A 15,892-nucleotide genomic window follows, 5' to 3' on the forward strand; every position below is an offset into this window, starting at 1 on the left:
CCCATTTTAGTGTTAGTATCACTCTTGCTACTATTTTGTTCTTTGATTTTAGTATTACTCGTTGTTTCTTTTGTTGTAGTTACCATATTATTTGTTGATTGCTACATATTTTCTTCCGATATTGTTTCAGCATGGTTTTTTTACTATCATATTTGCTTTACATATATACTTGATTCTTTATATGTTTTACTTGAGCTGAAGTCCTACTAGAAAAAAGTTTGTCTACCTTTATAAAATAGAGATGAAATTACGTATGCAACGTAACACCCTCTTCAAACTAGATATTTTGTTATTGTTATTATTGTAGCAGTCTCTATATATCAAGGTAGAGAGAGACCTGTCATTCTCTTTTATAATTAATGAAATAATCATCGACTAACACAACAAAAAAAATAAATCGATCCAGTATTTTTTTGGTTGACTCGGGGAAATAGCATCTTTCGCACTCATGTTAAACTGATATTGAATGTATATTAATCTCCCTATATATCCTTATTAAATTGTTGTATACTATAAATTACGTTTTGCCACAACTAATAAGTAAGCAGTTAATTACTTATTCTATAATGTAGCCTTGTTATGGCTTAAGTTTTCTTTCTTTTTGTCAAAAATTTGGCAGTCATAAGGTTTACATTTAACAGTTATAAATGTCAAAAATTTGGCAGTCACAATATTTGATGTATTCACATTAAAATGTTGAATTTTTATATCTTCTAATAACATTACTCATGACATCAACAAGCCCATTGTTATCTCTATAAATAGGGAAGTTGGTCATTAGTTGAAACACACATTGAAGCATATGAAAACACTTCATTGATTTCTTTCCTTGTATTTCCATTAAGAATTATTTTGTGAGTGAGTGTTGGGGAACCCTTGTGTGAACCATTTCTTTGGAGTGATCTTGGGAAGTTATTCTCTTGGGGTATTTGGGATTAATTAGAGTATTTACTCTAATTTTGTACTCTTGTTGATATAGTGAAATCCTCCTCTCCGCCTGTAAACTAGGTTATATTGACCAAACCACGTAAAATTTGTGCTTTCTTTATTTGCTTTACTTTCAGTATTCTCAACCTTTTTTTGTCTTTGTTATTGTCATTATAACATTATTTGATTAAATTCTGCACTACCAGAGTCTCGATCCTAATTAACATATTCTTTTGTCCCAACGAATATATAGGTCCCAATTAAAGCTCTAGCTAGAGGTGAGTAAATCAAATTTGCTTGTTCCATCAATTTCATTTTATATTATTGTGATGATTTGGTGCATACCAAAAGTATCTTGGAACTTTAGTAGTCCTAGATCTAAAAACAATTCCGTAGTAGTAGTCCTAGATATGCTATGACATTTTTTTTACTGTAAAACTATGTCATTAAAAGCTTAATATAATGTTTGAAATTAAAGAAAAATGTCATATAAAATAAGACAGATCATGTAATATCGTTGGATAGCATAGGAAAGATGTATATATAAAAGTGCTTGTGCATCTAAATTATGTCTGCTAACTTAGATTGGTACATACTGTAGTAGAAGTATGAACAATCTTTTTGTATAGAGTGGATCATACTGTACGTGTCTGTGGTCATGGAATCTAAAGTGGCCTTTTGCACGTGTAACTTGTCCTCCATTCTATCAGAGATTGGTCTAAATCAAAGTGTTCTTATATGTCTTGGTCCTAAGAGCTACATTTCGAAAAAAAAGGAGAGAAAACAAACTTGCTATTATTAAATACAAACTTGCTATTATTATTGTATAACCTAAGTATAACAGTAACTAAAATTCTTTCACTTGTTGTTTTGCTCACATCTCTTTAGTAGTAAAAGTCAGCAATGATTTTTACCGGAGGTATCGAACGGACAGATTGGGTCAAATTAATTTGGAGGGGTTAAAAATGACTTAGGACAAAAATTGATCAAAACTCAACCATATTGTATAGGATAGAGAAAAAAATAGTATAAACTTTCGACACCAAAATATTAATATCCAAATAAATAAATAATAATTCTATAATGTTAAAATGAAAATTCTGTTCAGGATCAAAAGTGTTATTCTTTAAAAAAATAATCTGTTTTAGCTTAAATATAATAGGAAAAAGTAGAATTATGAGTAGTCTTAAAAAATCACTTGATAATGAATCAAATTTCAATCTCCACTTCAATTTCCTGATAATTATGGATTTACTAATTACATTCATCATTAAACTCGTCATTAATTTACTAAAAATAAAAATTTCTCACTTCCAAATGTACCTACACAATTAAGCCGTCCAGAAAGAGTAAACACTTCAATCATATAGTCATATTCCTTTCAACGCTCTTTTCATAAAAATAATTATTTCATTTTTTTTGCGTGGGTCAATTTACTACTGTCGCCACTTACAACCAAAAATTAAAGCATCAATACAAAAAGACCATTGTCAAGTCCTTATCTTCGTTATCTTGATTTTAAGATGAACAATAGATTTTTTGCTTCATAGTTATAGTTTGCTAATTACGATTTGTAGCTACATGTTAAAGGGAGGAGGGAGGAGAGAGGTGAGCAAGAGAGAGCAGAGAGTGGAGAGAGACGAATTGTATATGTATATCTGTCAAATAATTCTATATATGTAATTGGTATACATATGTATTTGTATATCTGGCAAGCGAGAATGAGAAAGGCAGAAGAGAGGCGAGCGAGAGAGGATAGAAAGTGGAAAGTGTTGAGATATAAGAAGATAGTTAAGGAGGTTAAAGTAGGTAGTTAGAATCAGGGGCAGTTTGGTCATTTATCAGGTTCTAGTTAGAACCAACTAACTGAAATTAGTTAGATGGTTAGAATTAGTTGGCTATATATATATAGCTAATGATACATTGTACAAATAATTAGGGCATTTTTCAGCCCCAATGTCAAAATGTACTCTCTGCTCTCTATCTCTCTTCCTCATCTTCATCTTCTTCATTCCCTTCATTTTCTTCCATTTGCCTTACTTCCTGTCTCTAAATCATTGAACTTGAAGAAGAACATGGTATCAGAGCTTTCAACACAGTAATTATTGTGAAAATCTGTTCATAGTTGAGTCAAAGATTCGAGATAAGAGTCAAAGATTCGTCCGATCACAAGCTAGTTTTTCCAGATCTAAGCTCCGGTGAAGCTGAAATCTGCAAACAACAAGTGTTTCCGCAACAAAACTTCAAAGAAAAAAGGTTGTGGCAGGTGAAGCCACAATTCCGATCTAGCTCAAAACCTCAATCAGACATACTTCAATGTTCAACGAGTTGGTGTATCTGCTTCTGCAAGCACTGCGAATAGCAATGGACAAGGTATTTATAATCTACACAAAGAAATTACCATGTTACAATAAGGTACTGCCTCTGCATCAGTGTATTATACAAAGTTGAAAGCATTGTGGGACGAGTTTGAAGTGTTAGTGCCCTCACCCTGCTGGAATTGTGAGAAATCTAGAGGATTTGTAGCTCACATAAACAGACAAAAGTTGTATCAATTCCTAATGGGATTAAATGACACATATCATCAGGTTAGGAGTCAGATACTCATGATAGATCCCTTGCCAACTATAAATCAAGCATATGTTATGATAGTAGGAGATGAGAGCCAAAAATCTGTTATTACAGGCATCAATAACTTGGGACTACACTCATCCAGCATAGATTCAGCTGCAACGTATTCTAGATGTGGGAGTAGTTCAGGTGTCAGTAACAAGTTTAAGAAAAATACACTCTTAATATGTGACTTTTGTAAGTGTAGAGGTCATACTAAAGAGTCTTGCTACAAGGTGGTTAGGTATCCTCCAGATTTTAAGTCCAAGAGGAAGATCCAAAGTACAAACACTGCTTATGCTGATACTATTGGCTTGGATAGTCAACCTCAACAATCAGCTAAGGCTAATTTCTCATATGGTTTGAACACAAATGTAACTGATAACTCAGTGTAGGATAAGAATATCACAGCACAGCACATTGCAGACAAAGTTTCAGCTGAAGCTCCTATTTCCAATATGACTATAAGTCAAGCTGAGAAAGATGTCAAGCAATTACTTCAGGGCTGCACATTCACAAAATATTAGTATGAACACATCCTCAAGATGATGAGTTAACAATCAGGCTCAAGAGCTGCTACATCTGATCACAATGAGGCAAACACTGCAGGTACAACCTTATTTGTCACTAAAAACAGTGATGTGTGAATTGTAGATACAGGTGCAACAAATCACATGGTTTCTAAGCTGGATATGCTACAAAAGGAGTCTGTGCTAAAGCTTGATACTCCTAAGGATGTATACTTGCCAAATGGTGGTATCATACAAGTAACCCATATTGGTTCCTGTAGTCTGTCAGCTAGAAGTGTAATTACTAATGTGTTTCATATACCAGAGTTCAAGTATAACTTAATGTCTGTCAGCAAAATAATAAAGAAATTAGGTTGTTCAGTCTTGTTCTTCCCTAATTTTTGTGTTTTCCAGGAGCTTTACACTAGAAAGGTGAAGAAAGTTGGTAGAGAAGAAGGAGGCCTATATCTGCTATGGAGAAAATTAACTCAAGATAACTCAACTAATAATAAGGACTCTGCTCATACTGTTGATATTGCTCATTCAACAGGAAATGAGTCAGACATGGAGCTATGGCATCAAAGACTTGGACATGTATCTTCAGTTGTTCTTGCTAAGATTTTTACTATGAATAAAAAAAGTACGTGTAAGGTGTCTAAGTGTTTAGTTTGTCTTTTTGCAAAGCAAATCAGACCTGGTTTTCCTTTTAGCAATTTCAAAAGCAGTAGGTGTTTTGAGTTGATACATGTTGATCTTTGGAGACCTTATAATATAGCTATATTTGATGGTAATAAATACTTTCTCACAATAGTTGATGACTTTTCAAGATTGACCTGGTTATTTTTACTTAAACAAAAGTCAGATGTGTGTGTGTCTCTTAAAATATTCCTGCAGTATAGTAAGACTCAGTTTGGTAAAATGGTTAAAGTCCTAAGATCAGGCAATGGTACAGAGTTTGTTAACTCAGTCTATCATAGTATGTTTAAAGCACAGGGTATTATACATCAGAGCTCTTGTCCTTACACTCCCCAACAAAATGGTGTGGCTGAGAGGAAACATAGACATCTGCTAGAAGTAACCAGAGCCTTAAGGTTTCAAGCTAAAATACCTATCAGGTTTTGAGGTCACTATGTCCTAGCTGCAGCTTACCTCATTAACAGAACCCCTAGTAGTGTGCTTGAGTTCCAAACCCCTTATGAAAGACTTTATGGTAGTAAACCAATATTATCTCATTTGAGAACAATTGGTTGTCTAGCCCTTGCAAAGCATCTCACTGACCATTGTCAAGTCCTTATTAAAACATAAATTAAAGCATCAATATAAAAAGACCATTGTCAAGTCTTTATCTTCGTTATCTTGATTTTAAGATGAACAATAGATTTTTTGTTTCATAGTTATAATTTGCTAATTACGATTCGTAGCTACATGTTAGAGGGAGGAGGGAGAAGAGAGGTGAGAAAGAGAGGGTAGAGAGTGGAGAGAGACGAATTGTATATGTATATCTGTCAAATAATTCTATATATGTATTTGTATATCTGGCAAACGAGATTGAAAAAGGCAGGAGAGAGGCGAGCGAGAGAGGATAGAGAGTGGAAAGAGACTAATTGTATTTGTATATCTCTCATATTATTGTATACATATGTATAATTTGTAATTGATATACATATGCATGCATATATTGTATATGTATATGTATAATTTGAACTGGTATACATGCATTTGTATATCTGGCAGCGAGATTGGGAGAGGCAGGAGATAGGCGAGCAAGAAAGGGAAGAAAGGGAGGATAGAGGCGAGCGAGAAAGGGCAGAGAGGGAAGATAGAGGCGAGCGAGAGAGGCTAATTGTATTTGTATATATGTCATATAATTGTATATGTATATGTATAATTTATATTTGTATATGTATAAAAGAGGAGAGAGGCGAAGTAATTACATCTAAAATTAAGCTGCGAGCCGTAATTAATTTAAACTATAGCTATTTTAATTAATTAACTAGTATATATTTGTTTATCCGCATAATTTTCCCATTTTACCCCTTACATTCATGAATTAGGATTCAATTCGCTATATCACATTTTTTTTTGCTAATATAAGACATGAAGTTGATAAGAAATAAAGTTTCAATCTTAATTCAATTGCAAAAAATTAGTTCAAAATGTGAGAATTATTCAAGATAAATAAATGCAGGATAACTAATAAAAGTCAACATTTCAATTCTCAAACATTAAGAATATTTTTTTCAAATATGACTTATTTGTGAAAAAGTACAAAGATGAAAAAGGAAAATACGTTGAAAAAATATAACAAATAGCAAATATGATTTATTTGTAAGAGTACAAAGGTAAATTTAATTATTATTTTTTAATTATGAAAGATATAAAAGGAAAATTTTTAAGTGAGAAAAGTTTGCTCCATTTTGAGGATGAAAATAAAATATGGTAGAAATAGTATCATCAATAACTCAAATAGGAAAAAAAAAAGAAAAGAAGAGGAAGTTATTGGATTTCTTTTCTTGATTCTGAATTGTGAAAACAATGGCAATCACTGCGACCATACGAAAACTACACTGTGCCCACGTGCGAAAGCCCCACTTTTAAATATTTGATAAAAATCAGACAAATTTAAAGGACTAAATTTGCTTAGAAGTAATTTAAGGGACTATATTTGACCTAGCCCTAAACATGCCTGATCATTTTTGTTGTTCTCTAAAAATCTCAAAAATAGTTCCTCATGTTTTGCGGTAAGTTCAAAATGGTTCCTTACAGATACTTTTTCACAGTTTTGATTGTATACGTTTATCAAAAGTAAGCATTGTTGATCATCGTAAAATATTTAACAAATTATGAGGGTTGGACTCTATTAACAATAGGAAAGTTTCATTAAATTCCATTAATTGCAATACCAAAATGTCTTTTTTGAGTTGATTTGGATCAATTTTAAAGTAAAAATATATTGGTGAATATCTATATACTACATGTTATGATGATCACCATAATTTGGCCACAAGTTCATGCGATTCAACTACAAATTCTCATGAATCATCAAAATTTATGTTAATGCAAGTCTTGACTATTATCAAATAAAAGTCCTGCTAATTGACAAGATTTTAATTAAATTTTTTGACGAATCATAAGTGACAACTTCTAAGAACGTGCTTTCAATTTCTAACATGAAAAGTATATTTTGAAGAATTTTTTTTATAACAGATCAAAATTTTAGCGATACATCTAAAAATCCTACTTGACAAATCACCCTTGGCCCATAATTGCAAGGGTTGAAGGGTCCTGCCTGCAGTTATGCGCACATCGCATGAATGGTTTTTGATTATAAATTTTGATGAATCAACCATAAGTTATCATAACAACTTCTAGGAACGTACTTGCTTCTAATTTCTCTATCTTTTCAAGACTTATCAAAAACGGAATCAAAATTTAAATAATGACATCCAATAATTGTAAGGAACAATTTCAAATATATACAATAAATTAATTAATTTACAACAAATATAGCCATGTATTATTTACATAAAAAAATAGCTAAAATCATAGAGAATATATAGTGAAAATACAATATACCTTGTCAAAAGTCATAGAAAGTATACATTGACTATACAATATAGATTATTTATACATGAGTTATACACTGAATATACATTATCATACACTCAAAAATTAAGTATAGCTTGAGTATAAATAAAATATGCACTGATTATACATGTTTATACAACGAATGACCATTATGGTCATGTGGCGTAATTATCCGTCATCATAATCGTGCAAAATACCCAAGCCTTGTTACCTTGGGCCCACTTAAAGGCCCGTAACTGGAAGGGCCGAAGGGCCCGCCATCTCCTCTTAAATATCTTGCCTTTTTTAGTGTTTTCTTTTCTTCTTACTCTTCCATTCTGTTTTTTCTTTTAATAAAAATGAATCATTTTTCGGTTGATATTATTTATTAAACCATGATACCAGTAAAACCCTAAAGAACAATATTTATCTCCTATAATTGAAACTGTAAAAGAATTATTACATTATCATCTGAAAGATTACTACATTAATAAGGTGTTGTCTGTGGATAATAAGTAGACTTTAGAGGCACGGGAAACAAAGAGAAGATGTGTACGAACGAGAGTTGTTGAAACTAGCATATTGGAAGATCAATCGGCCAAAATAAGCAGGTAATTTGAAAAATAAGATAAGCAATCGATTATAACATGTTAAATTATACTGATAATGTCAAAACTCTTTACAATATCGGTGTTTATTTGTTTTTTTTTGTTTCCTCAGCCGGTGTCCAAAGCCCGTGGAGCTTCGACTAAATCGGATCGAGCACTACAGGATTCATTCGAGATAACACTCCCAACAAGATTTTTTTTATACCTAGGACTCAAATTCAAGACCTTTAATCAAGAATGAAGTAATTTATCACTACATTACAACCCATGTTGTTTATTAGTTGAATCCAAAGAAAAATGGCAAGCAGAATTCAGAAATTATAGGAGTTAGAAGGAATCGATTCTATTTTGCCAGTGGGGTTTGCACCTGACAAAGGATGCATGACAACTGGCGTGATCAAATAAATTAGTAACTACTATACACTACCCTACTGCTTATAGTACTCCCTCCGTTTCAATTTATAAAATACCGTTTGATTTAATATAAAAAATTTTAAAAAATAATATTTTTGAAATTTATGATGTAAAATAATTTTTTAAACATTTGTGTGATTATAATTATTTAATCAAGAATAAAAAAAAATTAAGTTAAGTTATTTCTAATTATTTTAAGATAACATTCTCTTTGGTACATACTGAAAAAGGATAATGTGGTATACAAATTGGGAAGGAGTGAGTAACTATATTTGTGCCACAGTCACACTTAGATTGGACAGTTTTCATCCATTAGGTTGGAGACAAACAATCAACAATGGCATGTCAAAGAAAAATCTTATCTGCACAAATCTGACTTTCATTTAGAGCTAATAATATAATTCAATGAATTTTGTTTTCTTTAGAATAGCTGATACTCTCTACCCTACTCATTTTTAATGAAGTTGATGAAACTATGTGATATCACGCATTAAAATTTAAAGGACTTTTTTTTTCTTTCTAATTGAACCGACTATTCTTGATGTAACATAGTGTTAAAAGATGTAAATAATTTCGAATTGAAGAATACCACATAGTTTTTGATAGTGAATTGTGTACATTGCATACTTCAGTATCCTCACTAATGCTAACTAGCTGGCAAGTTGAACCAAAGATAGGTGTTTCACCAGTTTGAGTATTACAATTCAATTATTACAATTATGAGATTCATAGGATAGGGAATTTGAAAAATGCATTTTGTCACTTTACACCTCTCAGTTTCTTCGTCCATTTTGGTATAATGATTTTGAGTTATAATACCTTCTTCAGGTTTAAGGTTTTCTATTATTTTTTAATTTTTTGTTCCCACCCAATGTGGGATACCCACATTGAAACCGACTATTCGATTCACGCCTCGCATTTTTGATATCCAGGACTCGAATCCGAGACCTCAAATTAAGGGGAGAAGCAACTCTATCCACTGCACCACATCCGTTGGTGGTGGTTCTATTATTAGTTGTTGCCTTGAAGAGTGGGATTTGATGGCTTCTCATGGTGGTTTCTGAAATGTATTTCTGAGAGGTAACAAATCAATCATACCGTGATACAAAAAATCATATGAAATCAACAAAGATAGTCACCTTCCTCCACACTGAGTCACTCGATGTTTACACTAAATGATAAAGTTTTATTTGCAAATATGCAACATGCAATAAATTTGGTATAAAGTAGGGAGAGTACATTTTTACAGCCTGTGTTTTTTCACAAATCCCCAGTTTGATGCGTGAAAGACAATATGATGTATAAATATTCATCAACTTGAGAAAATGCACAACTCCTGAATGTTACCTGATCATATAAAACATTTTCTACATCTCTCTTTATCAAATAAAATTAAACCCTTCCATACATGAAGTTTGATAAAACCTCTATCTCAAAATTGAAGTTTCAAATACACATCGACTTGTGTTTATTCTGCTGGTTCTCTTAGAATGTCACTTCTTCCATTCATTGGAGAGACGACAGCGAGAATAACCAATCCACCCAAAACAACAATCAAGACACCCAAGCAGTTCACTAGCAATGCCTCGGTGGAGTAGCGTGAGATTATATGGCTTGCTTGAAGGAATGTAGCTTTCTCTAAGAAGCCAGTAGCACAAGTAGCAATAGCAAGGGCATATATATAGATGCCAAAAAAGACGTGCCATGGTAGAAGAGTCGATCTGCTGTTCCTTGAACCACCTGGATACCAGAAAGTTGCAAAACCAACAGCCCACTGTCCAGAAGAAGTTATTGAAAAACTAATTTATGCACTAATATGAATAGTATTAAGGATACTGCAAAATAACAGGAAAAGGCATACAATACAACAAAAAAAGTAGCATAGGAGCATTTAAGAGAAGTACCTGGACACCAAATAGAAAAAGGCAAGCTAGGCCCAACCATGAGTGAAGGCTGTAAAAGTTGTCGATTCCTTTATCATTATGAAACTTCCAAGCAGCCCATAGACCAATGAGACTCAAAAAGAAAGCCATGAACTGCAGGAAAAGATGAACTGATTTTCGGAAGCTCTTTGTTCCTGACACTGTCTTGTATGCTAGCATAGCTGGAGCAATCCACACCAAATTTGGAGATGAACATAATCCATGAAGCATGACATAAGAGATACACAAGCTATGAAGAATTATTTTCTGATTAGGATGCAAGAACTGAAAATGTCACTCAACTTTATGTGAACACCTAATTTATGAATTACTCCTAAAAAAATCAATTTTTCCCTTATTTGTTCATTTTGTAGTTTACCTTTTTATTTTATTTTTTAGTTTCTTATTGATGCAAAGGGAAACCCGTAGCCGCTACCCTTTCGATGCGCATAGATAAAAACCCCGCTCCTATGCAATAACTCGCAAACCACACAGGAGAGGTAACCCGCACTGGCTCTAGGCAAGCCTGGTGCGACGAGCTCGACCCAGAAGGCAAAATCCTAGCTTTCGCTGGCAAGGGGTTTCGAACTTGAGACCTCCAACATGGAATTCCCAAGCCCAAACCACTGGGCCACCCTGAAGGGTCTTATTGATGCGTTTTTAGAGTATTTTTATATATATTAAAAAGGAATGTGCCAAAAGACTCAATTGAAGTTTAATTGGGCCAATTTGGACCCAATTCCGCCAGCCCAATCAACCCCAACACGGTCCAGTCAATTGTGGTTCAAAACTACATAGTTTTGGTTAAGTGGGTAGACTCAATCTCATCCCTCTATCCTCGCACAGTTCGTTTCTTGTATTGATTGGACTCCGAGGTATCCAACCTTATGCCCTGCTTTGGGTAATGCGCCAACTCCAAGAAACACCTCTGGAGGAAAACATGAGCAGGTTTATGTATGACACTCCCCAAGGCTTTCTCTTTGACAGTGGCGAAATACTGAAAATTTAGCATGGAAGCATAGTTTCTGAGTTAGGAGAGATAGTGGTAGAGCAGGATATTGGAAGGGAGGTCCCTAAGTTCCTCTTATGGTTTCGTGACACTTTGTTATCCAGAGAAGTCCCTGAAGAATCCAACAAGAACAGAAAAGACCCACAAACCATATAACGAATTAACGATTGAAAGCGGAATTGGAGTACGCCCGAGCGACCGTAGCTCAATAGCAAGTCCAAATTCAATTGGGAAAGGCTCATCATTTGACTCTACAAGAAGTGAAAGGAGATTTGAGGCAGACTGAGAAAAAAATAATTCGATTGGAAGGGGAATGGGAAAGCAGGATCAGTTTCGCTCGACAGATTAAGAGGGAACAAAATGCTGAGACTCTCGGATTGAAAAGGGACTTGGTTGCCACCAGCGAGACCATGCACCCCCAACAGACTAAGTTCAAATAACAGAGAGAGCAGTTCGAAAAGTAAAGAGTCTATTGGGTACGTTTGCAAGGTCATCTTTAGGCACAAGTGGAAGAACAGAGGCAGAGGGCCAGTCAGTATGCAAATATCGAGGCAGAGCAGAGATAGTGCACCACAGAAAGAGCAACATTTGGAAACCGCCTTAAGGCATTAGAGGGGCGCGAGGGCTGACTTAAGGAACAACCTCAACAGCCATCGAGTATGGCTGAATAATCACTTAATGTTAAAGTCTATAAGTGAATAATTTAGCCACTAAGGAGAAAACAGAAGACCATTTACAATACATGGATGAAACAACAATACATCAGAATTCTATCAATGACTTGTGACAAAGTAGCTCTGTAAAATGAGTCATTATGCGTAAGTTTTTTTTAGCTATACAGTAAAAAAAAAGTGGCATGGTAGAGAGCCATTTAGTCTCTATTTATATCCTCTCCTTATATATAGCATATTGCTTTTAAGAACACTCAACAACAATGATTGAAATTAGTTTGACTGATAGTCTTAAATCTTTTTTTTAATAAGGTAGTTCGACTTATAGTCTTAATATTTACCTTCACCATTTAGAAGGACAAGGCTGATTACCATTAAAACAGGATGAACCTGCACGAGACAACATGAAAAGCACAAATAAGAAAGAGGTTTCCCTCAGTCTCCCAAAGGCTCTGAAACTTGAATGACAGTACAACATAGGAAAAGTAAGAAATAGATCTCGATATTTATTAGTAACAGATGTGTTATTCATGGTAGAAAATGCAAAAAATAGAAGTGACGGGATTGATTTTTCTTGTTAGGCATATCCTACACGAAATGAGTCATCCTAAAGTCTCTTCATCAAGCATTGACACAGATCAAGTTCACCAACTGAGAGAAGCAACAAAAGGTACAACTGTACAAAAGGAATCACTAAAGCATCATTTGCTGCCCAATCCCTTTTAAAGGGAAAATGTCCTGCAATATAGGTAAAGATAAGAGAAGTGCTCACGATATAGCAATTCCCCTAACCAAGAATCAAATACATAAAGCAACCTTGATCCCAATATTGAAATTACTATATGAATCCAAACTATCCAGTACGTTCTATTCAGGCCATTTCATCCAATACTCAAGCATTTGTTTACGTATAGGAATACATAAATGAAAAATGATAGCAGGCAATGTTAAGCTACAAAAACAATCCGAATCAAAATAAAGAAAGATCACCCTAAGAAAACATCTCCATTGGAAAGTTCAGCAATAGATGGATCCGGGCTCTTTAAGGTATTCCATACCACTACAACTACTATTCTTAATAAAAATAGATGCAGACTTAATACAAATACACATTTATCTATAATATTTCAACTATATCCGAAGAATTTGAGCTGAAACAGCAAGTGCAGCCACACCCACAGCACTTGGGCAGAAAACTCGCCTTTGCACCAAAGCAATAAGTGCATGACATGTATCTTTAACTGCTAATCAATATCTTAAGTTGCCATTATTGCTCATCTCATAGTGCAAACACCGCGCCGGTAAACTAAATTAGGAGAAAGTGGAAAAGGGATTCAGAGAATTGAAAGAAGCTTACGTTAAAGATGAGAGCTTTGTTGTCAGAAATGAGTGCTAAACCTCCTCTGTAATGGACAGTCCATGTCAACACCAACGCTGCCACCGCAATTCCGATCACTCTCACCAATAGGAAAATCGGAAACCTCACCACCGGCACCGCCATTGATAATGCGAAATCTGCAGATTGTTCAAATAAACTAGGGTTTTAGATTTGGCCAGTTCTAGATCTCTTCTTAATTAAAGTCCACAGTTTGGGATGGAAATGGACTTTAACGCTCTTTTGACTTTCACAGGGGAGACAGGTCGCCACACGTCAGCTCCACATTAATCTTCTTTTCTCTTCATTTGTTTTTTGGTTTTAATACTTGTACATCTCAAAAAGTTTTCGAAATACCAAATAAATAATATAGTATATTTTTTTTTCATAAACAAAGACAGTGTTTCAAAAAAAGAAATTTAAACATTTTTATAAACTATTTATAGTCCAAACTCTGGGTTATTTGGTGGAATGTTATACACTCTGTGTGATATTAAGGTATATATAGCTAATGCATAAAAAAAATATTAGTGATGCAAAAGATTTTAATGCATGCATGATTAAGGACATAATTGTCCTTCAAAATCTTTATCACAATATTTGTGGAGGGTTTTTGTTAACAATTAGAAATTATCCAATGCATATTATTTTTAATATACCAGATCAAACATTGCATAAAAATACTCTCAATATAACTGATACAAACATGACCAATGTTAGCATTACTTATACACCCTACCAAGGGCGGGCCCACATAGATCCTTTCGGGTGCTCGAGCAGCCATTAACCTTGTATCGAACTATATATATATATATATATATATATATATATATATATATATATATATATATATATATATATATATATATATATATATATGGGAAAATTACACGGATAAACAAACATATACTAGTTAATTAGTTAACATAGCTATAATTTGAATTAATTATGGCTCGCGGTAAACATCTAGCTATAATTACAGTTTGACTTCTGTATAATTCGCGACTATACAATTGAGTTTTATATAATTCGCTCGATTTATATAAACGTTGTGCGCAAATCGAATTGTATAGCGACATATACAGACACTACAAATTGTATAGCGAATTATACAAACGTTATTTAAATGTTGCGCGAATTATACAAATTTTGCAATAACTATAATTATGAATTGTAATTAACAAACCATAGTTATGAAGCATAATTAAGATATTTTTGAATGGCTATATGCGAAAATTTTCCTATTTTTATTAAAATCAAGAGGAAGTGTATAAAATTAGACAACAAGCACCCACGTAACAAATGATTTGATTGATGTAGTGGTTGTTTGTGGGTGCTTAAGGTTGGTTATAATTTTTGCGTTTGAGTTAGATTTCCAATCAACACATTTTGTTTTAATTTTAAAAACCAATACTTCTTCTCCTTCTTAGTTTTTGCGTTCGATTCTCAGTCGGCACATTTTTTTAATTTTTAAAAACCAACTCTTCTCTCCTTTTTATTTATCTCCCTTCGTTCCTTTTTTTAGTTGTTATAATTTCTTTTTGAAAGTCAAGCAATATGAATATTGATTAATATTTTAAAATATATTTTTTCATCATATTGATATAGAAAAAATTGAAATTTGTAACACTTTTCATATAATTTTTGAATATCCAAAATTTTATTTTAAAATATGAAATTAATATAATCTAATTTAACTTTGAAAGTTAGTCAAATTGATTTTCATAAAATACAACATGACAAGTTAAAAGGAACGGAGGGAATATTGTATTCACTTAGACTCATAAAATGTTGATTTTTTTCTTTCACTTTTTGCCCTTTTGCTACTTTTCCTAAAATAGAAATTATACAAAAATAAATTTCCCCTTTTTCCTTTATTTATTCAAAATTATATTTATTGTAGTTTTTCTTATTGATTGCTTTCCTATCATGTTCAAATATAATTGTCTTTTTTTATGACGAAGTGTTAAATTTATGCCCTTAGATTTTTTGATGGATAGCTAAGCAGGGTCGGAGCTAGGTAGATGGCGAAAGAAATACATTATTTATATATAAAAAATAATTATTTACATATCAATTTATATAATATATATATATACACACACATATGTGTGTGTGTATATATATATATTATATAAATTGATATTGTTGAATACTCTTTGGTTTCTTCATATGTTTACATTTTATATTTTAAAGTTCCATGAAGAAAATTTTGTTGCCTCCACTGTAGCTAAGAGAGCACCCATGACCTTAAAATCCTAGATCCGCAACTGCACCCTA

At 33.1% G+C, this 15,892-nt stretch overlaps 1 protein-coding gene across 1 annotated transcript; it reads right to left on the bottom strand.

Annotated features, from left to right (window-relative positions):
* Window positions 1–9,909: 9,909 nt before the first annotated feature.
* LOC129873519 (transmembrane ascorbate ferrireductase 2) lies at window positions 9,910–13,873 on the bottom strand. Its single transcript, XM_055948629.1, has 4 exons — window positions 13,595–13,873; window positions 12,579–12,627; window positions 10,540–10,739; window positions 9,910–10,409 (listed from the first exon to the last, which is right to left on the bottom strand). The coding sequence occupies exons 1-4, from the start codon at window positions 13,736–13,738 to the stop codon at window positions 10,104–10,106; spliced, it is 699 nt and encodes a 232-aa protein (XP_055804604.1). The 5' UTR covers window positions 13,739–13,873; the 3' UTR covers window positions 9,910–10,103.
* Between the last annotated feature and the right edge of the window lie 2,019 nt (window positions 13,874–15,892).

Source organism: Solanum dulcamara, chromosome 11, assembly GCF_947179165.1.
Source record: "Solanum dulcamara chromosome 11, daSolDulc1.2, whole genome shotgun sequence".
NCBI lineage: Eukaryota > Viridiplantae > Streptophyta > Magnoliopsida > Solanales > Solanaceae > Solanum > Solanum dulcamara.